Below are 23,709 nucleotides of genomic sequence, written 5' to 3'. Positions count from 1 at the left end.
GAAAGCGGCACTCCAAAACACCACCCCCGCTCTCGGCTCCCGCCGCAGCCGCTGAGGGAGGCTTTGCGAGACAGCGCCATTTATAGCCGCGGCCGGAGAGAGTGACAGGCTTTCCAGCCAATGAGTGGCGCCGTCCGCGGCGGCGCCCATTGGCTGCCCGCTGTGTCGGCGGGTGGGCGGGGCGGGGCTCCGCGCGCTCCATGGCGCTCGGGCGCGGGGGGCGGTCGCCGGGGCTGGGCGCGCCGCTGACGCGAGGGGCGGGCGGGGAAGGGGAGCGAGAGCCCCGGCGGAGCCCGCACAGCCCCCGCGGGTCCGCCGTGCCGGAGCGCCGCGCACAGGTGAGCACGGCAGCGGCGGTCAGCGCGCCCCGCTGCCCCTGCGCGCCCCGCACCCTGCGGACCGCCGGCTCGGCTCCGGGGGGGTCCGGGGACGGGCGGCTCTCCTCACCCTCTGGAGCGGCAGCGCGGTGGAGGCGCTTCCCCTCCCCGCGGGTCTCTGCGGTGTCGCCGGAGGGAGGCTGGGGGCCGTCCTGCTCCGCCATCTGCCCGCCCGCTCTCCTCTGCGCTCCGTGCACCTGCGTGGCGGTGCGGGGAGCGCCGGCCGCTCCTCCGCAGGACTTGCTGCCGCCCTCTCCCTTGGCCCGCTGCTCGGCGGTGCCCGTGGGGCTCCGGGGCAGAGCGGCGCTGCGCCGTCTCTCTCCCTTCTGCCGGGGTACCTGGGGATATCCCGCTTCCCACCCTTCTTCCTCCTCGCCGCGCTGGGATGGCAGGGGCGTTCGGCGGAGTTTGCAGTTTCCTGTGTCTGTTCCTTCCCCCGCAGCCTCGCCGCGATGCCCCGGGCGCCGCGCAGCTCCCCGGACCGGCGCTCTCCCTCCCCTCCTCCCTCCGTCCCCGTCAGCTCTCGCCCTCTGCCGCCCGGCAGAGCTGGCGGCTCCCGGTGCCCGTCGCCCCCCCGATTTTTCGCTTCCCCGACGAGATAGCTGCGGCCGGGGCGGAGGGGCAGCGGGGAAGGTCCTGACTAACTCGGACGGGTTCCACGGAGGCAGCCGGTCCCCCTTCCTCGCCTTTGAGGGCTGCGGGGTGCCGGGGCGGCGGCGGCGGGCTGCGGGGGAGCGTGTCAGTGGAAACACGGCGGAAAAACCCCTGTTTAGCAGGTCCCCGCCGCCTTCGCCTTTTAGCTGCCGTTTCCTCTCGGGCTGTTCTTCCGAGCCTTCAAGAGCGCCCTTTTCAGTGCAGCAGCGCTACCGCGGTAGGAGATTTCGCACCCTCCCGGCAGGATGGGGTCTGGCTCATCCTTCTCGGAAGTCTGGCACGCTTCGTGCTGTGATCCCGCACCATCCAGCCCTTCAGCAGCTATGTGAAGAGCCTTTGCAGGCGCACTGGAGTGTATCAGTTTTTATGGTTTGCGGTTGGGAATATGCTTTGTATGTATTGTGGGAGTGTCTGGATACAAGCAGAAACTTCTTGGTTTATTTAAGTCGTGATTCAGTAGGGCTCTGCTCAGCATCCGAGAGGTGCCGGCACCTTCAGCACCCTTGGCCTTCAGCTTCCAGCCGGGTCATTCCCTTTGGTCTGCAGTGGGAAAGGTTCAGGTCATAATGGTGCTGGCACATTTCGTAGGCTTCATCTGTCTAGTTATACCCTATCATACTGTCATCTCAAACTGGATTACCCCTCAGTTAAATTTGTTTAGATTGTGCTGTAAATTATTGAACAAACCTAAAGTGACCACCTGGGACTTAAATAATTTATGTGCAACTACACATGTGTTTCTGCTGGTTTAGCTATATACATTTTTAAAAGCTGGAACATGTCTAGTTTATGCATGGCCTTGAAGTATGCAGTTTGATACAGTGAAATGCTTAAATAATCATCTAAGTACTGCTGAGCTGTAGCTGGGCTGCTGGTGCCTGTGCTAAGAGGAGTGGTTGCAACAACCGAAGAGAAGGATGAAAGCAGAACCAGCCAACTCAAACTCATGATAGTTATTGATTTGACACAATGTTGCACATACTGACTGCTGGTCGAATCAGGTTGCTACTGTTCCTTTTGCTTTTTTGTTTTCTGAATTTTTCCTGACTATTTTGGAGGATTCAGATAGCACAATGAGAGGCCCTAAACGCAGCATCTTGGTTTTGTTGCAGCAAATGTAAAAATTATGCCTGTGTTTTCTGGAAAGGCAGACGGTTCCTTGCATTATTGGATAGTATTTCTACTCGCCTGGTTGCCCTCTCTTGTTCGCACGTTGGACCAGCTGCCAGTTCCCCTCCCTGTGATAATCCCTCTAGTTTGCAGCCTGGTTCTTTGTGCACCTGAGCTGCTCCAGAGAGATCGGTCTGATGCTAAAATAATGGGGAAGGTAAGTTACAGTTTAAGGATACTGAAACAGGGTAACAACATCCTTGCTTCGGAGACACTGCTCCTAAGTTGAACTGTTAGTCTCGGCGTCCTAGTCGCTTATCTGGTAGTTTGGGAATCACGTGAACTTCCTAAATTCACATAGTCCTTATAAAACTTTGGGACTTGGGATCTTTGCCTCTCCTTGCTATTAAAGTTCATCAAGACATTGCCCTTACTTCTGGCTTTCATTTTGTCCATCTCCCATTCTGGGACTGATGATATTTCCTGGCATTCTGTGCTGTGTTAGCTCTTTATAGGGGTCTCAGTTGTCTATATCTCTCATTGTGTTGAGCTTGGGTTTCTCATTGTAAGGCATTTTGCAGTTCTTTCTATTCCAGTTCATTATTTTGCTTCTCATGAATTTTATCATCCACTGTGTCTGCTTCTCATGTACTTGCATTTGTTGCCTTCCTCATAGGTAGTGTAGGCTTTCTGAGTTAATGTTTAAAGCCACAAACCTATCTGTGCATGAAGTTCCTCAAATAAAGCACGTTACTGGCGTTATAGGTGAGGTAACTGTGGTCCAAAGGTAAACACTTCCAGTAACCTGGATGATGTGACTGAGATTTGAACACAAGAGCGTGTAGTTCTGCAACTTTATTGATTGTTTCCATTCTTTTGTTAACATGCTTGTTGGTTATGCCTTGTTTTGTGGGCCCTTTCGTAGAGGTGATATGTGTTGTGATGTAAGCTTGGGAAGAATAGTTCAAATTGGACTGGAATCTCTTGGTACCATAATAATAAAGAACATTTTTTCCCCTGTTGTTCTGAATGCAGCAGTGCAAGAAGGTGACAGAGACTGCTTCCAAAGAAAATGCAGAGCAAGTTATTTATTGCTGAGTAACATACTTGCATCAGATATAGTTTATAGTGGGGGAAAAAACTTGGCAGTGCCTTGAAAGAATGTTGACTGCTAATGTTTGACTACTGTAGAGATGATTTAATACTTTGAAAACCTCTCCCCTCTCTTTTAAAGTCGGTTTATTTATTGCCCTATACTCTCTTTGTCCTGCTTAAGACAGTGTGATTAACACAACTGGCTGGTTTTGGCCAGATGATGATTTTTCTAATACCAGGATATGGAACTTTCCTGAGGGATAAAACTGAGCTGTAGGTAACTTAGGTTTTATCTTTATGCCTGTGTGGTATAGAGGAGTTCTGGGTTGATGCCAGTTGGTATGGATTGAGCAGTCTCTGCAGGTGGGGCTGTAGTTAGTGCTTTAGCTGCAGCTGAGATAGGAAAAAAATGGTTGTGGATGGATCAAATCCTCTTGCACTGAGCAAAGATGAGACATGTAGGTTTTTACAGTGTTCAAAGCTCCGGTCTCTCAACTCACTGGAGACAGTTCTGCTCCTGCAGTTACATGAGACCCACTGATTTCAGAGGGGTTTTGTTGAAGTGAGGTCTTAGGAGTGGGGCCTCCTGAAAGTTACTGCGTCCTGAAAGCAGCTGTTGTACCAGTTTGACACCTGCCAAGTGACACATGACCTTCCCTTGGGCTGAAAGTCAAATTGTAATGTTGGTGATGTGTGTGTTTGTCCTTTGGCGACCAAATTCCCGTGAAATACAGCTCCCCCAGATGCAAATAGTCTTAGAAAAGGCACACATTAATTTAACAAGTTCTGTTCTCTGAGCCAAGACTGAGGCAGTGAGAGGGTGGTGCACCTAAGACACAGAAGATGTAGTGTATTTCAGTTCTTGGGGGACTCTTGTAAGTTTTTTTGGCATAATCTGTTAAAATTTTGTTTCCTTTAAACAGGACTAGAAGAATAAAGAGAAGCTGGATTGATGAGAATGATGAGAAAGCATCCAGCAGTTTGGAATGGATTGATTTATGATACACCTGATATGTGACAGCCACATTTCGTGTTGCTGCTGTCCAGCTGCTGCTGGAGTACTGGAGCTGACTTCACTGCAGCAAGCCCAAGTGATCAGTCCTCACCACTAGCAGAACATAAGCAAGTGTGATGCTGAAATGAGATGAGGCTCCGAAATGGAACTGTGGCCACCGTGTTAGTTTTCATCACTACTTTCCTCAGTTTGTCCTGGTACACTGCATGGCAAAATGGGAAAGGTAAGGAAAAAACTCCAAAGCCTTCACATGGCTGCATTTCTGTGTGCTGCTGCTGTATTTTGGCAATCTGTAAATTGCTTGTTGACTAGCTCTGCTACAGAAGGTACTGCCTTGGTGAAAAATAAACAATTGCTAATAAGTTCAGGAAAATTAACTTTGAGTGGTCCTCATTTAAAAAGGAAAAAAAAAGAAGAAAAATACCTAACAAAAGCAAGTGCTGCTCTTGGATGAATGGGTTGGTCAAGGCTGAGGAGTTGTGGTTCGATTTTATTATTTTTTTGTTTCTTGGTTTATGGTTGTTGGAGAAACATATGTTTGTTTTTGGTTGGTGGTTTATTTTTTTTTTTTCGTGTGTAACATATGGCCAATGGACCCAACTAGAGAATGTTATTTTTGGTTCTGCTTTCTGTCTTCCCTGGTGATTTACTGATGGCAGTGGCAAACTGCCAGTCAACACTGTTGGAAGACTTTTCTTACTGTCTTTGAAAAAAAATTTAAAATACTTTTTGTTAAAGAGCCATGTAAGAAGTGAAATACAATTATGAAATCCACTAGGTAATAGGAAATGCATCTATTAAAGTAAGGAGCAATTTTATAGAATACTTAAGTAACTGTTTTGTATAGTAGACTTTTATGTGTTCATATATCTTTGATCTTAATGCACTCCCTGTGAACCCTGAAAAATCCAGTTTTTCTGAGGGTTGGGATTGTTTATGAAAGTAAGGTGATTTAGTTTTGTCCTTCAGTAAAGCAAATAAACTTGTTCAGCAATGTTTTCTAGAAGAAGAAAGGATTGGTTTTTATTTTATAAACATCTGATCTCTTGAAAAATAGGAGACTATGTCCTTCAAAGATCAAGTCATTTTAAAACTAATAATCATCTTCAGTGATTGTTTGTTCTGACTGTTCTGCAGAAAATATTATTTTCAGTTGTGCCTCAAGTCCAATTAGAGGAAGCTGAGGTTTTCCAGGAATACTGTCTGTTGTAGCATGGCCAACTATTAAAGTAAAAAAGAAGCAGCTGAGTTCTGTGGCATGCTGGGTTTTTTTTCCATTGGACACTTGTGGAAGAAGCAGATGCTTTGTGATCTCTGCTGTAGCAGTTGGTTGGTAGGCCACCCTTCTGAATGCAAGCAGCAGGAAAAATGTCAGGTTCTCAAGGTTATGGTAATATATAGAGATTTTTAATTAGACAATAAAAGCTTAGATGTGGCTAAGACAAGAAAAGGGTGTCTGAATAGCACTGGAAGGTAGTACTTTCTTCATTTTGACTAATAACCAATTCAGTAGTTACATTTTTACTAATTTCTTGCTTAAGAACTTTGTAAGAATTTTGCTCTTGCTTCAGCAAAGATGTGTTTCTATAAAATTCTTCCATATGTTGTTTTTTTTCTTACCTGATATATGACTTGCAAGTCTTGTTCTCTTTTGTCAAAGCATGACACAAAGAAAAGTCTCTGCTAAATCCACAAAAACCTGCTATTTGGAGAATATACAATATATGGCACTTTGCAACAATTTAAGCTTTTGTTAGTTAGACTGCCCTTTTTTTTTATACTTTTGTTTTCCATCTGAGTGCTTAAAATCAATGCTTTCTTAATGCTGGTATAAAAGTTCTGCATTTATCTTCTTCAAGATCTTGCTGTTGAGCATTATGATAGTTTGTGAAATAAAAATCAGTGTAACAGGACATCAGTAATTTGTTAATTAATCATAAGTCGCAATCATGAAAATAAAGTCTAAATAATATTGTTCAAGAGATGTTCGTACATAGAACATTGCCTTTTAATTTTTTCACAGGTTACTCAAAATTAAAACAGATTTGAGTTAATTCAGTACCACATTTTCAATCAATGCACAATGAAAAGGTTTCAGAAACTGATGATAAATATTTGCTGAAGTTTTTTTTTCCCGGTGCAATGTAATTTTATAGCCTTGTGGGATGGTATTTTAATTCATTGATAACACTTTCATTACAAAATTTTGAGTGGCTAAGTTACAAACAAACATAGCTTGCTGTTCCCATTCACTGAAAAGCTGTGGGGTGTCACATTCTTTGTTGATCATATTTTGGTTTTCATTACATTTAGATTCCTGTACATATTTGTCAATCTTTGGACTGCAAGTTAAATCTACAGTCAGAAAGAAAATGCTGTTTTGCACTTTCTTAAAGAAAAAGCTACCTCCCTCAAATTGCCCATTGATAACTAAAACAAATTCTTCTTTTTAAAGCAGAAGTGTAATGCTTTTTTTAAACTACCCTAATCAGTTTTCAAGTGATTAATTTTAATTTAGTTTCTAAGATCTTGGAAGATTGTCACTTAAAATGCAGCATTATTTGTAGAATACCAATTAGACTGGGATGATCTGATATTTTTGTAGATCATACCTTCCTCTAGTAAATGTATGTAGACTTAGTCTATACAGGATAGCATTTAGATACTTGTAAGTGGTACAGACTTTTAAAGCACAAAAGTTTGTCTCAGTAGAACAATGCTTTACAAACTTTAAGATATGCTGAGAAGGAGCTGAAGGAAATATTCATTGCTGGAAAGAGCATGGATGTATCTTACCCAGAGGTTTGATTATGTGAATAACATTTCACAAGTCATATATTGCTATTTGCATGAAATGGCCCATCATATGATTTTGCTTTTAAAATAACTGTGTTTGAAGAAGGTTCGCTGAAATATTTTTGGTCATTGGAGAGAATCTTCAAAATGAGTCCAAGGTCTTTGTTGCTTTCTGGACTTCATTCAATGTGTAGAAGCACTGGTGGTGTGAGGAAGCAGTACAAGTCCTGAATGCATCTGGGAAAGACCTCTCCTGGGGGATTCTTGCAAATCAGTTGAAAGACCATTTTCTAGGGTTTAAAATGTGCTATGGTTAGCATGAATGAAGAACATGTTGGAAATGGAATCTTAAAAAATGCTCATTACTGTGGTGTGCAGAAGAAACACTTTAAATGATCTGCAGTCACTTCACATTCACAGTTCAGTGTAAGATGTCCTTGAGTTCCTCCCAAAACTGACCTCTTATGCAAGGAATAACTTTATGCTTAATACCATCTCCTCTGACTGAATTGTGTTCTCTGTTACTACTGACCTGCTCAGGGTCACTGATCTTGTCTTCACCACCCCATTTGTGAGCTCTAGAAATGTGTTAGGTTTTTTACCCTGAAGGCACTGCTCTTAAGATCTAACCAGTACAGAACAGTACTGCATACCTATTAGACCAATCACAAAATTTACATCAAAGCAGTTGTGTGCTATATAAAATGTGTAGTCTAGATGCTTTGTTCTTTAATGTGACTGTTGGTCTGAGTCCATAATGTTCCAGGAAGAGTCCTGTGCTCCATAATGCTAAATAACTTTCCCTATTTGGATCAACAAACTTCCTGATGGCTGTGGAAATTGGGAAGGAAGGTAAATAACTTCACTGAATTAGTGCAGGCATGGTAGGATAGAATTCAAGTATTTTTTCATTTAAAGTATGTAACTTTTATTCTTGACCAAAGACAGTTGTTGGCAGTGTCTTGCATCACTTCTAGGAGATGTTTGGCTACTTGAAGTGTTGAGAACAGGTACTGCAATATCTATTGTGAAAATCTGATGCAATTTAGTACTTCAGAATTGGTTAAACTATGTAGTTGTCACAGCACCCTGAAACCATTAGTGTATTTAATCATTCTTCTTTAATGATGAAGAATTGATTGAATAGCTTGTGGTTTGCAATTCGTCCAGGGGTGTATTCCAACTGCAGGATTTCCTCACTACATGGGGATGGTTTATTTTGGTACACCAATACAAATTCCCATGTGAAGACCTCCAGGAAAAGTTTTGAGACATTTATCTAGCTTCCTGGTTCACTGAACAGTCACTCATGCTCAAGTAATGAAGGTTGAATGTGTTTTCTGTTAAGCATGAAGTTTTATCTCATTGGGAGAGAAAATGGCCTATACTTTATAATAAAAATGTCATCTTCTCTCTTTTCTGTCTGTTTTTGCAAAATTAGAATTGCAGTGCTGGTTCTCAGCCACAATAGTCGTAAGTGTTCAAAAACATCTAAACTTAGCAAGGATAACAAAACCTAACTGTGACTAAAACAAAGAACCTCAGCCAGGGGTGGCTAATTTTGGAGTAAGAAGCAGCAATGTTTATCCCCAGAGGAAGAAGAGTCCTACAGCAAGTACCACAGAGGAAACAAGGCAAGGAGGGCAGAATCTGTCCTATCTATCTATCCTATCTATCTATCCTATCTATCTATCCTATCTGTCTGTCTGTCTATCTATCTATCTATCTATCTATCTATCTATCTATCTATCTATCTATCTATCTTCCCACTTGGCAGTAGTTATGCAATATTCCCATTAAGAAAAGGTGAAAATTCTGAGAGATACATATATTTTGCAGCTATAACCCACCTTAGTTTCTACATGGGTCCTAGGAGAAGCTGTTGTGCAGGTAAATGCTGCTACAGCCCTCTGGCTGTGTGTTCTGATCTTCAGAGTTAGACACTCATTTCCCACTGATGTGTGAGCTAAGACCAACCAACCAAAAAAGTTAAATGGACTACAAACTAGGAGGAGTGAAGGCAGGGGAAGGGATGGGCTGCTAAAGTGGAAAGTGCTATAACAATTTATGCCAGTTTGAAGAAGAGGGGGCACTTAATTTCTGTTAAATAGAAGGAAAATATTGGTTTCCTTTGGAAATTCTGTTGCACATCCTCTAGGAGCTGAAATTGAAGGAAATAAGAATTTCCTTTTTCTTTTTAACACTGGAACATGAATGCTGTTCTGTTCTTTATCTAAAATAAATTTCAAGCTTGTTTTCAACAAGAAATTGGCCTACAGCTTACTGATACTAAAAATAGTTGTATTTCATTGAAGCTAATGAGGAATGTAGGTTTGGTTACTGGTAGTGAACACTCCGTCCTGAGTGAATAATACAGAAGAGCTGTACAGCTGTTCAGGTAGGACAGCGTTTAGGTCTGCAGCATCTTTGTGTCTGTCTTATGACTGCTGCAGGAGGACTGCTCTGGGAGCAGTGATTTTTGGAGAACTGCAGTGAAAAGGATTGCTACCAAAGGTGTTTGCAGCACTGCCTTGCTCCTGGCACTTTTTTGGAACCTGCTAGCTAGGTTAGCTCATCTGTGCATGGGATTATAAAACTTGGTTACTACCAGAGTATTTAATGGGATCTGGCTTAGCCAACATCTTGAGGTACTGCTCTTGATTACAGCCTAGTGTTAGAGTTGGGGAAAGCCCATACTTCTGCTCAGTGTAGCTTCTTGTACTGAGTCTTCTGTGCTTCCATGAGATACCCCCTCTTGCATCCAGCCAGATGGAATGCCTGCTTCCTAATGCTACATTAGTGTTAAGGAGTTTTATTTTTACCAATTTTTGGTAACAACTCCTCCAAAATCCTGGTTGCTGCTCACATCCAGAGACTATTGAGACTATCATGGGTGTAATTTAGCCAAGCTAGAAAAGACAGTTGCATCTGACACAATTGCTCATTACTTACTGTAATATTTTTAATTGAGTAAAAGGGGCTTTGCAATGATCTGTCCTTTTTTGATGGCATTTGATGTTTTCCTTAATGAATCTAGAGAATTCTTACACCCTGATGGGAGGAGCAACAAAGGTAGACAATGAGATTGAAATTTAAAATTGATTAAGCAAATGAGAGACCAAGTCAGGAAGCAGGGTGAAGGTGGCTTGAAGATGGGTGAAAGTGCCCCAGTCAAAATATGGGGTGCTGTAAAGAAAAAGAAAATCAAATATGTACATGAAGAATTGGGAAGAAGTTTTATGTTGGCATTATAGGTAGGAATGGCAGTCATGCTACATATGACTCATCACGTTATTGCAGAAAACAATAGGAATTGAGCAAAAAAGAGGTTTAAGGAAATACGTATGAAGTCTACTGCTCTGTAAGACACAGGAAATCTTTCTGCTCTGCTTTGTACTGTGTCTGCTTTGGGATGGTGCACTGGAAAGAAGATAGATTCATTAGATGGGGTTCAAAGAAGCAGCAAGTGATCAAAGATCCAGAAAGTCTGCTCTGTAAGGGAAGGGTCAGCATCTGGACATTCCTTACCTTAAAGGAGAGGTGTGAGGTGAGAGACAGGATGATAATTTTCAAATATTTTAAAAGTTCTTGCCAAGAATTTCTTGTCAAAAAAAGAAAGGAAAAAAAAAGACATCATCTATTGTTTGTGGCCATAGTGAATAACAGGATCTAAGGGGCTGAAATTGAATGGGAGAGGAAGGTTTGATAGTGGACAGTTTTTGTAGTGGCAAGAATAGTTACATATTAGGGTAGATTATTGGGGAGGAGTTGTTGGTGAAGAATTTTTATGTAGGCAGTTTCAGGAATAGTTAAATCAGCAATGACAAATAAATGATACCATAATTGGTACCAATAGAGATTTGGGCTAGCACAAAAAGAGTGAGTTATACTGTTTTTTAAAGTCAGTATGACACTTCCAATATAAGTCTTAGCTAGGGAAGACCTACAGCTGGCAGGAATGCTCTAGCTTTGAAGTAGCAATTGTGGTGAAAATAATTTTGAGCAGGGGATTGGACTAGATGACCCCCAGAAGTCCCTTCTAACCTAAATTATATTAGTTATTCTTGGCATTCGCCAGGTTTATCTCTCTTTATGCCAAGAGCAACATGACAGTGTATTTCATTACTAAATAATATTGATGTTTGCATGAGATATGAGTGTTGCCATTTCTTATAATATAATTTGATCCCTTAAAGTACATTAAATATTTTCTTATATTTATCAGATTCCTTTATCAGTTTATTTTTAGTCTCTTGCTGTTATTAACAATAAACAGCCACTTCTATAGCTAGGAGCCATGAACATACTGCATTAGAAAAACATCAAAAAATTACTTACTTACTTTTATTTTCAAGTGTGATTTTTTTTTTTTTCCCTCCCCTCACAGTTTGGAGTAGTACCTTGCTCAGTAACCTTTTTCCTGCTGTGTAATTATGACTTTATTTGCTGCCGGGATGACAAAAAAGCTTTTTTCTTTGTTGATACAATCTTTAGGACTAGAATCCTGAAAGTTGTTTTTTTTTTTTTTTTTTTAAGATGATACACTGGTAAGTCTATAATTTAGTTTTGTTTATAATGCACTATATTTTGTTTTCCTGAGCATGGCAGAAAGTGAATAGAAAGCAGTTTCCTTGCTCACAGTGAAAGGCTTTATTCCAGCTAGTGTCTGCCTAAAAAGCAATTGCTCTGCAGCATTTTAGAGCTGTGCTTCCAGCTGTTTTTCTGGTTGTCTCCTCAGCTTTCATGCAGATTTCTGCCTATTCCTGTGGATGCTTCCCACAGATGTGCCACCCATCCATCTAACTGTAAACAACAGATCCCCTCTTTTTTTTTACATATTTGTGACAGTATGTAATTTTACTATATAATGCTCAAAAATAACTTAAAAGTTTTCAGCGCCTATCAAGCATAAATTTTGCTATAGTCACCTGCAGATCCATTGTGGTCTTACATATCAGTGCCATGGTTGTGTAAGTTTCCTCAGACAGTTCAGAGGTGGGCTGAACTCAATCTTTTTTGCCATTACAAATTACTAGTGTAGTGCTTGTGCCAATAAACAGCCCTCATACTTGGTTGCACAGCCCCTGGAGACAAACTGTAGAGCTACTGTTAGAGAGAGATTTGAATAAAACAAATGTGATGGGATTACATTTGACTTACAAGGTTGTTGTTAATTTGCAGCAATGTGTGAGCATGATGAAGCTTTGATCCTGAGTTGTTTGCAAGGAGGACAAGTTAGGAAGAATGTGTTCTCAGAAACAGTTTATTCAACACAGTTGTCAAGGCACAAAGAAACAAGGAGTGTCAGCAACCTCAGCCCGCTAGCGTGTGTGGAAACAATAGCCACACTTCCGCAATCACTTGAGTTTTGTGCCCAGGCTATTGAGAATTTCTAAAAGTTTCAACTCTTAAAATAGTGCTGGTAATTTTGAGGTAGTAGTACTCACTCCTCTGAGCACTAATTTTTGCTAGATGAATTTTTTTCTAATGTATTGCCATGTTAAACATTTGGCTGCAGATCAATCATTAATCTCTTTTTAGGAAGCTGGGTTTTCTTGCTGTAGTTCCTGCCTTGTATGTATATGTTTGTTTCTGAGAGGAGGGAAAGGAATGATTGAAAGTAAGAGCATCTTGATTTACATGTACAGAAACTCACTGAGTTACTGACAGTTCTGTACTAGAGACAAATCATGTTAAAGTGTTTGGAAGCTTTCAGGTTATCAGAAGTAGCTGCTTTTTCTGTGTTCTACTGTGTTCCACTTTGCTGTGCACTTTGTTTCCTTGCCACATTGGACTCTAAGTTAACTATGCTGAGAATATTCAGCATCTTAACCCTCAAAAATCTTGAGCCCTGAATGTTGAAGAATATGTGAGCATATTAATGTGATAATTTTTGGACAAGGTTTTTGACCCATAAACAGGAGTCTTTCTGGACAAGACTTCAATTTCTTCATGGAGATTTTGCCGGGGCAGAAATCCCTTCAGAGGCAGAGCCTGCAGCCTGGATGGGTGGGTGCTGCTGCACAGGCATCCTGTTGCTGATGAGGTTACTGCATGAGCAGAAACTCCAATTGTGTTCACACAGACTGCGTGTGCACAGCAAGTGACACCTTTGGGAAGCTTTCTGTAAGTGCATATTTGTGATCAGTAGTTGCTGAGCAGCAGTGGCACAGTAGTGCTCAATCCATGTGCTTGGGATGTCTGAGAGGGGTCAGCCACTCACTCACTGCACAGTTGGTGTACGTGCTGTGAGTCACAGTCTGGAGGATGTGTGGAGGTGCATGTGTTGTAGAGTTTGTTTGTGTGGAAGCATCAGGGTTAAACAGTTTTGCTTTGCACAAAGTTCTCTGTTGATGAGAGGGGCTCTGGAAGAAGTAGGGGAGACCTTTCTGGAATTCACATGTGTACACACGTGCTAGTAGAATAACTGCTTTCTCATAGACTCCCTCAGGTCAGGGCTCATTTTCCCTTGTTCTCCTCCTCCACATTGCTTTACTGAGTTGTACAGAATGCTATTTTATGTTACACAAAAACCCTGAAAAAGGGGCTATACTTTATTCTGTACTTGTAGTATGTTGCTTTAGACCTAACTGTATTTAACTCAGTTTGAGGAAAGTGTTTAACTTGGAACAAGCTGTAACTGAATGGAAGACTTCTCTTGTTGTGTTTTGGGATCCAGCAATTAATTGAATTGGGTTTTGTGGTATTTTAGCTACATGTAGATTAAAGTGATCAAAGGTTTGAATTGGGTGAAACTGATACAGGACAACAATTGATGTTAGGACATTAACAGAATGTTTAGTTAAGGTCTTTAAGTTGTTTTAAGTGCAATCATAAGATAACCTAATATCTTGGATAATGAATGTAGGATGGCTTTTTTCAAAAATTGCATTTAAAACATACTACTGTATCCTCTTTTCCCCTCTTTCATAATACTGTTTTAGTCTGGCTTGGTTCAAATTTACTGCAGAGTAAAAGTGAACGTTGTATTCCTCTGAGTTTGTTGGAATGCTCCATGCTGCCACTGCTCGTGTTCTGCTGACTGTGTGGGTGCAGAGCTGCTGCAGCACTGCTGCTGCTGGGGGTCAGAGGCTGCTGCTGGTCAGGGGTGGAAGGGCTGTTATGGATGGGAAGGCACACATGGGGAACAGCATTAGGGCTGGTGTGTGCTTGGGCTGAATGCTGGTTTTGAGGGCTGGGGCAGAGGAGCAGAGAGTCTTGGGGTGTGGAACAGAGTCTTGGGAAAGAGCAGGGGCTGCAGAGACAGAACCTCCTGTAAGTGAGAAAGGGTGGAAACTGCTGGAAGTCAAATCTGTGAAGCTTGTGTGGATGCTGTGTTTGAGTTTGGGGGGTACCCTCCCCACCTCAGTCTTGGCACTCTCTAGCCACAGAAACTTACCAGAGTGCCAGGTGAGAGAGATGGCTTATTTAAAACTCAAGCAGGCATTTACATGTAAATTGTATGCCTTAGTTTTGGATTTTTCATGATACTGCTGGTTTAATCCTTCAAAGTGTAAGACAAATGCTTGTGATAGTGTTCACAGTCACAGTCTTGTTTTTGTACTTGGTATTTTTTTTAATTAGTGGAGAATAGCTCAAAGCCTGGGAAGAACCTATGCTTCAGCTTTTTGTTTTTATCTGTACCTGGTGTTGTGGTACATCCTAACTTCTTGTCCATGCTGTTGGTATTGTTAAATCTGCCATAGAAGAAAACAGCATTAAAGGCTACTTGGCTTTGTTGTTTATTGAGACATTATAGATGCATTTTTCAAATGGAAGTTGGATGTAGGAGGTTGTTATTAGGTTAGGTTTTTATACCAAGGGGAGTGTTGTCGTTTGTGTTGTTTTGGTGGAACTGCAGAATGTGTGGCTGATGCAGTTGACTCTACCCTTCATTCTCAAAAAAAAGCTTTATAGTAAATTTTTTGATATACCATAATAATGATATGAAAGGAACAGGACACTTAATAAAAATTTCTATGCCTTTATTGATCTGCATCTTTCAAAATTAAAAGCATCCATGAATTTTCCATCCAATTTTGGCAATGCAAAATTTTTTGGGTACAAATCTTTAACAAAACACAAAGTCCTTCCTGTTAGGACAATAAAAACTTTTTTCAGTTAACCTTTATTAAGATCATATTTCTTGGATCTCTTCTTCTGTGGGAGTAATTACTACACTGTGCTAGTTCTTCTGCAAACTCCTTGTTTCCTTGTTGCAGAAAGGATCAATATGAAAATCATAATTCTATTCAGAAGTGTTAACCCATTTGCAATACCAGTGGTGCCATATTTCTCAGTGTTATAGCATCATAATGTTCAGTAATACTGATAAAGAGTACTATAATGGAAAAATAATTTAAAATGTGTAATTAGCAGAGTGATATGGAAAATTTAGACCAAAATACTAATTTCCTGCACTGAATCTCCAAAATACTCTATGCAGAATTAGTGTTTTGGTTTAAATTTTTACTTGTCACCAAAAACATTTAAAATTTCACCTTCCTATCCTTTGTGGCACACACACTCTAATGGCCTTAGTCAAGGCTAGCTAGAAGCTCAGTAGTAGAAGCCTTGTGCAAGCATCTTTGTTACGGTTTCAAGACCATTGTTTTCCTGTTTGAGGCAACTGAGATCAGCTCAGTTGATGAGAGCGTGGTGCAAATAACACCCTGTCCAGCCTGGCCTTAAACATTTCCTGACATAGGGCATCCACAACTGCTCTAGGCAACTTGTTCCAGTGCTTCACACCCTCATAGTAAAGCAGTTCTACCTTGCATCTAATATAAACCTACCTTTTTTTTTTTTTTTTTTCAGTTTGAGGCCATTTCCCCTTTCCTGTCACTCCATGCCATTGTAAATGGTCCCTCCCCAGCTCTCTTGTTGGCTCCCTTTATGTACTGGAGGTGCTGTAAGGTTTCCCTTCCAGGCTGAACAACCCCCAACTTCTCAGCCTTGTCTTCATAGGAGAGGTGCTCCTCTGACCATCTTTGTGACCCTTCTCTGGACTGTCCCCAATACATCTGTGTCTTTCCTGTGCTGGGGACCCCAGAGCAGGATGCAGCACTGCTGGTGGGGTCTCATGAGAGCAGAGAAGAGGGGCAGGCTCACCTCCCTCACCCTGCTGGCCACACTGCTTTTGATGCAGGCCAGGACACAGCTGGCTTTGAGGACTACACATGCTCATTGATGAGTCCCGTTGAACCTCTTGTCAACCAACAGACCCAAGTCCTTCTCTGTAGAGCTGCTCTCAATCCATTCTCCACCCAGCCTGTGCTTGAACTTGGGATTACCCTTACCCAGAAGCAGGACTTTCACTTGGCCTTGTACTTCATGAGATTCACTCGGTTCCATGTCTCAGGGCTGTCCAGGTCCCTCTGGATGGCATCCCTTCCTCCCAAGACATCAGATACCACACAGCTTGGTGGTGTTGACAAACTTGCTGAAGGTACAGTCAGTCTCACTGCTCTTGTCACCAACAGAGATGTTAAAAAGCACCAGTCCCCATACTGACCCCTGAGGGTGCCACACATCACTGGTCTCCATGTGGACATTGAGACATTGACTGCAACTCTGACTGCAGCCATCCAGCTCATTCCTTACCCACTGAGTGATTCATCTGTCAAATCCACGTCTCTGCACTTTGGAGACAGGGATGCTGTGCAGGACAGTGTCAAATGTCTTGCACAAGTCTGGCTGTTTGCAAGAGGTGAGAGTTAGAGGATTAGAAGAAGCTTGAATGATTACCAAATTGGTAATTTTATGGAAACTTGTTTTCTCTTTCAAATCCCTTTTCCAGTTTTAACTTACCAAGTTAGTAACAAAGAGAATCAAACCCCCTACTTCCATAAATTTGGTTACAGCAGAGAATGTTGTGTTAGTAAATGGAATTAGAAGTTCAGTAGGTCATAAAATGTGGTATGCAGAGAAAGTTTTCTTTAAAATAAAAAGAAAAACACCACAAAAGAGCTCCCCAGGAATTTGAGGCCGCTAGATAGCATGATATCTTAATATAGCTCTATGTGCTTGTTTGTAGAAGGTAGCTGAAAGTATTATTGTCTGATTGAGATCTGAGGAGAAACATGAGATGTCACAGATGACTTGTAGTCAAACTGACTCTAAGAGGTCAGATTACCTATGGGGTAATTACATTTGTTTATATGGTCAGCAAATCTGTAAGTATTTCAGGTGAAGGGTTGTTTCTTGTGTACTTTTAACAGATGTGAAAGAAATGTGTAACCCAACCCATCAAGGTTAGGTTTTGTTGTTATTTTTAATGTTGAAATTATGATACCATGCACAGATGCTGATTCTAAAGCCACACGCTGCTCAGATCAGATCAAAGGTTATGGCTTCTTTAAAATGTCCTGTTAGGAATGAGTGTAATTAGCTGTTATGTGGTTTTTGGAAGATACTCCTGTTCACTGGTAGCAATAATATGTACAATAGATCTAAACTAAATGATGGAAGCAAACATAATAAATGAATGCAACAAGTATGCTTAATACACATGTTTCTGCAGAAATGTAGAAGAGATTGTTTTATTTTGGTATGTTAAAAAAGCAATAGAAATGCTTTCTTTCACCTAATATGCTTCAGTCCTTGAGTGTTGCCAAGAATGCAGGCTAGCTATTGACCTGTCCTGTATCTTAAGTGTGCTTCAGTGTTATGGTTGTAATGTTTGCTTAAACTGGAGCTTTGTGCTTGTGCTTGCTTGAGCAGTATAGTTACAGTCTTCCTTTTTATTTGGCAGTTAGCGTGAAAAAATAATTGTGACATGATGATCTTTGTAAAAGCTGTCACTGTAAATTATGTTTTTGAGGTAATACTGTGATGTTGTTGAAGGTTTCCTAGTTTCTTTTACACTGCTGAATGCTTTAAATCTTGTGCAAGACATGTTAGAAATGTCAAAGTGGGATGTTTTAGTGACAGTTACTTGAAGGTAATTTTCTTCACTGTAAAGAGTTACTGTCCATGTTACATGAATTCATTGCTTTGTGTACTCAGCTGAGCTTTTCTTGTACTCAGCTGAGCTTTTCTTGTATCAATTTCTTAAACTGAACTCTTTGTGCCATGAATGTCTACAGCAGAAGTTGCAATGATTTTTGTTGTTCTGCTTTGCTTCTTGGGAATAGAATGTATGAAGGGATGTATGAACACATCCCTTAGTGTTTCTGTTCAGGGACAGAGATGTGTTAGATACTGATTGCTTATTGTGGGACAGATTTAGCACATGATTTCAGTGATGTTTTTATATCACTGTCCCCTTAAAGAAGAAATGCCAGTAGAGGTGGCTTTACTTAGCTCTGGGAATAAAATAAGAACCAAGTAGCTGGAAACTAAAAGGCCCTGAGGTTGATATTCATCCTTAGAGTGTTGGGCAGTGTTGTTTACTAGTCAGAGAAGTGCAAAGTTAAAGTTAACAGTCAGATCAGGACAAATAATTTGCAAATGCGTGATTGTGCGATTTCTTTTTTGAAGTTCTTTTGTTTTTTGTTTGGTTTTTTTTTTTTTTTAGGGAGGGGGATTGGGGAGGTTTTGGTTGGTTGTTTTGGGGATTTTTTTGTTGGTTGATTGGTTGGGGGTTTTTTTGTTGTTGTTTATTTGTTTGTTTGTTTGCTTTTCCCCCATCACTGTGGCTTGCTTTTCTCTGCTTTAAAAGAAGGCCTTCAGCTCAAGTGCTGCCAATAACTCTTCTCAAACAAATCATGTGTTTAATTATCTTTATTGTCTGAAGCAAGTGCACAGACAGAGGACCATATGCTTCTGTTGACTTGACCTCCTTATTTGTGGGCGTCTGGATTTTCTGATATATTATTCTTTTTATTCCTTGTGTCCAAAGGAACATTCAGACTCGCTGTCAGCCCTCATCAGGGGATGTTTGAATGTGGTGTCATACTGGATTTTATAATTGATTTGTAAATCTTCTTAATTGTGACCTTTCTATATTGAATAAATTCTATCTAGAAGCGGAGGTGTGCAATTGCATCTGGAGACATTTAAAACTGTTCCTGGCTGTTCTATCCAGCTATGAAGATACTCCTTAAGTAAATCATTCATCAGTTGTCACAATTCTAGTTTGGCTTTTGGCTTTTTAATTTCTTAGGACTTTTTTTCCTCTAGAAAATTGTTGAATTTTGTGGCTTTTTAGAAAAAAAAAATCAAAAAAACATGATGTACCATTTCATGCTTCCATTTTCATTGGTAAGCTACATAATTTTTAGTGTATTTATATTAAAGATTGAAAAAATGGAGGGAAAGCGAATTCTCAGATCAAAGAACTATTTACAAGAAAATTGATTCTGAAATTTACAGATCAAAGTAGAAAGGTTTTACCAGTTAATATGACAAAGGATCATATTCAGATTGCTTAAAAAATTTTAGAGAAAACAACTTCAGCTCCTGCTGCAATGGAATGTTTAAACATAAGTATCTAGACTGAAATTGGATCAGGCCCTGAAAGTTTCAAAGCAAGCACTTCAGACTTGTGCTAGTGCACGAAATGTGGAGAGAACAAAAAACATTATTTGTTTATACAGATCCTTGAAGTGCAAAATGTAAAAAGTTGCAATGAGAAATGAAGTAATTAGAATTATTGAGTTGTTTTTTTACCAAAGTTAGGAAAACCTGCAGAAACCTTCCCTCAAAAACAAGTTGTTCTTCACAATGAAAGCTACTTGAATGAGCACTTTTAAAAATACTTGCAGTCCTGATAAATACATCTCTATGTGAAAAACAAGGGCAATAAAGAGTAGCTCTGATGGATTGTTTTGGTAGATTGAACTAGTGAATTGCTGAAATGACCTATCAATTTGAATAACAAGATTAGGGATAAAGAAATGACTTGCCCACTTGTTTTCCTGCATCTTGATTTTGTTTGTTTGTTTCCTGATGCAGAAAATGTTTTGTCATGATTAGTAGGATACATTTTTTTGTGAATCATCTCCCACATTTTTCTATCATTAATTTCACAGAGTATTATACTCACAAAAATTTGCATATCCTCTAATCCCTTCAAAATAGTAAGATAGCATTATGAATAGGCATAGCTACAAACTCTGTAACTAAAAAGGCCTACAGAATCAAGTGTTGAAAGAGGACTGATAAAATTTGACCTTGAGCAGTTTTCTTAAGAGCTTTTATTTATAGCATGTCTTGTTGTTAGCCTTTACAGTATACTGCTTTATTTGTATTTGCATGGTTGATTGCTTTGCCGCTTTGGATTTTATAACTCATCACAGCTTGTTTATAAAAGGTTTTAATTTCACTTTAAGAGCAGGGAAGCTAATTAGCTTTTGTTGAGTAGTCATCCATGGTAATACATTGTAACATTTCAAGGACACCATGTATCAGCTTTTAGCCAGTTTTGAGACAAGTCAAAATTTGATTTGCGTGCACGCTTGAGATTTAAACTTTGGGGACAAATTTTGTTAACACCTTCTTTACTCTTCACTGTTTGACATTGCTGATTTCTAAATATGGTTTGTGCCTATGTGCAGGTTTTGACACTTGATAATTAGCTCAGCTTGCTGTAGTGTTTTGCTGTTTTTGTAAGTCTAAATGTCACAGGAGGATTCTGGAACATCTTTAATATCTCTTGTGTGGACACAGCTTTTTGTCTGTGCCTGTGTGATTGGTTTGACAATTCCTCTGCTTGCCTCCCTCGGTTGGACATTTGAGAACGCGGTGCCTCGTCTGTGCCTTGTGAAAATCTCTGAGCTCTGGAGTCACTTCCAAAGGGCAATGGAGGCAATGCTGTCTCAGTAAATGCCAGTGTGTGGATTTTGTCTGTGCATCTTTGTTGTGGATACTGGATGACTGTGCAGTGCAGTAGGAACAGAATTTCATATCACAATAATGGGTAATTGTATTTGCAGTTACATTTTGAAAAACCTGTGCTAAAAAAAAAATATAGCCTTTGTCAAAGAGTGTCAGTTTTAAGATGAAGTTTAGAATTACTTAAGTGTTAGCATGGTAAGAGTTTTATTTTATATATTAGAGAAATTTACTTTTTCTGGTTGACAGTGGAAATAATTTAGTCTGGCATGTATTAGCATAGCAGGGTTTTAATTTAAAAGGATATCTGCTTTTAAGAGATGCAGGCGAGTATTTCATCACTAATACTACAAATGTGATGCCTTGTAATGTACTTGGGTATTATGAACCAAGCATGATCTAAAAGATTCATATTGCTTACATCTGTGGGAATGAAATGCAGGTCCATGCAGGTATCATCATGACTTACTGGATACTGATTTACTTGATACTACAACTTCATGGGTCACATACAACATTTGAACTGATTTTACGGGAAGTGCAGAACTTAATTTTTATACCTCATGTAGCTCAAACAAAGGAATGTTCCTGTAAGAGCCGTGCCAGATTGAATTGGCTGGCATATTGACAAATCCCTAATTCACTGGGGAATGACCTCCTCTTGCCTCACCACAGTCTCTGTGTGAAACCCAGTGTGGAAGCTTGCTGCCAGTTAAGATCTCTACTCTCTATCAACCTGTAAACTGATCAACATCCTTGATGGGAATGTAATGAATTAATACATGAAGCTTGTTAGAGCCTCTGACCCATGGCATGATGGTAACTACTGTAGGCTTTTTATAATGGGAGTAAATGAGTTGGAGAATAACTAATCACAGAAATACCTGAATTAGCACTAACTACAGTGTGTTCTCACACATTCAAACATTTATTTAATGGCATTTTAATAACTCTTCAATAGGGTGTACAGAAAAATGAGGCTTTTGCTGCAGAACCTTTAACTTGTAAAAGCCGAAAGGGTTGTCATTAGGGTGGGCCATGAAGTGTTACATTGGCGAATGCAGTGATACATTGGTGAATGTGTGATACATTGTTGATTTGAATCATGATTTAAAGTCTCCCCGCTTGGGTAGAGGAAAAGTCCTCTTGTGTCTGGTACCTGTTCCTTCTCTAGGTGGTTTGCTTATTGAGGCTTTGTGTACAAAGCTTTGTTGCCAACCAGGGCCTTTTGTCTGTGTGTCCTGTTGCTCTTTAATGAAAAAAGGGGGTAAGTGAGATATGGTTCAGTTGGGCAAGGGCAAAAAATATAAATCAGGCCTACAATTAATTGGCAAAGCTAAGCCCTCTGTGCTTGGCTTGCTATCTTTTTTGAGTGCCAAGTCTATTGCTGATTACCTTTTTGTCTGTGTGGCAGATCCATCACTTTGGGTGTTTAGCTGGTTTGGAGTTTGAAGGAAAGCTCAGCTGCCTGCTTGTGATACAGAAAGATCATAAAGCTTTTCCTGATCCTGTCTGATGCATCTGTCTTTGGTACAACCAGCCATACTAAAACAGAGCTCTTGAGTAAATTATAGCTTGTGTTTTATTCATTTAATTGTTTATTTATGTGAATGAATGCAGCCACCTTAGTTCAACAATCTTAATTCAATGTGTTCAATTTTCAGTTGTGAAAATGGCCTGTGATTTAACATGTTTGGGAACCTGCTTGATTGATAAGATAAATAACAGCTTGCAAAGCTTTCATGCTGCTTTTTGTGTTGTAGACTGTAGTTCTTTTAGCAGACAGTCAAGCTTTCCTTGAGGAATAATGGCAACACTGAGGATTGCCGAAACATTCTTTGGTTGCGAAAGGGTTTTCAGGCAATTCTGCTTTCTTTCACAAGTGTGCACTCCACTCAGTTTAGAAGTACACTGAAATAGTTTCTTCATGAAGTTTTCATGTTAGAATAGAATAGGCTGTTTCAGTTGGAAGGGAACTACAGTGGTCATCTAGTGCAGCTGCCTGACCACCTCAGGGCAGACCAGATGCTAAAGCACGTTGTTAATGCCGTTGTCCAAATGCCTCTTAAATACTGACAGGCTTGGGGCATTAAAAAAATCTAACTTAGCTAAAAAAGCAACATGAACCAAAAACTAAGCTGCTGATGATTTTTATTGACTTTGAGACTCTGTAGCCTTGAAATTGCTTTGATTGAGTTTCCACAGTATGTTTTCTGTTTTGTTGTTCAGTAGATATTTCATTTGGAATTACAATTCAGCAGGTGTTCTGACAGTGCTGGTAATTTACCTGGAATTCAGATTTATGCTATTTCAGCTGAGCTGAAATACTCTGCAAAATGCTTTTCTAAATTCAAACTACAGCCTATTTTCTTATTCCTTTACTTGGATGTCCCTTTTTATCTCAAGGGAAAACTCTTTGCTGTTATGAAAAGCAGGGGTGAAAGTACATTAACAGATTTTTCAAGAAGTACAAAAGCCCAAACTAAGAAATTATATGCATGCAAAGATGTTAGAAACTCCATGTTTTAAAACTTTGAATTTTTCTTCAAATTTAGACAACTCTTTAGCAATCTGTGTAGTCAATATTGTCTATGGCTAAGAGGAGAGTGGACTGAGTTTGTAATTTTGGGTTAGTGGTGTCTTTTTGGAATATTTTTTTTTTTACAGTTATGTAGTAGAAGAGTTGTAAATAACCCAGAGGAGGCTGAGAGCTGAGATTTCATCTCTGGTTGAAAACTGGCAAACCACCTGATTTTCATTTGAATTTTCACTTTTCAAAAGACTGCATCAACTTTCAAGTGAGCTTGTCTAAATTCTAAGTTCTGCATATTTAAGGGAATGTATTGCAACAAAGGAAAAAGTTGACAAAGTACTGATTCAGTTGGC

At 40.3% G+C, this 23,709-nt stretch overlaps 1 protein-coding gene across 1 annotated transcript in view; it reads left to right on the top strand.

Annotated features, from left to right (window-relative positions):
* Nucleotides 1-263: 263 nt before the first annotated feature.
* Nucleotides 264-23,709, top strand: part of MGAT4A (alpha-1,3-mannosyl-glycoprotein 4-beta-N-acetylglucosaminyltransferase A) — a 77,806-nt gene continuing 54,360 nt past the window's right edge. The window contains exons 1-2 of the mRNA XM_063149765.1: nucleotides 264-338; nucleotides 4,160-4,474. Coding sequence (XP_063005835.1) covers nucleotides 4,381-4,474 — 94 coding nt within the window. The 5' untranslated portion in view covers nucleotides 264-338; nucleotides 4,160-4,380. The remainder of the gene's footprint in view (nucleotides 339-4,159; nucleotides 4,475-23,709) is intronic.

Source organism: Melospiza melodia, chromosome 2, assembly GCF_035770615.1.
Source record: "Melospiza melodia melodia isolate bMelMel2 chromosome 2, bMelMel2.pri, whole genome shotgun sequence".
Taxonomy (NCBI): domain Eukaryota; kingdom Metazoa; phylum Chordata; class Aves; order Passeriformes; family Passerellidae; genus Melospiza; species Melospiza melodia.
The sequence above is the reverse complement of the archived record's forward strand: the minus strand, read 5'-3'. Positions and strand labels throughout refer to the sequence as shown.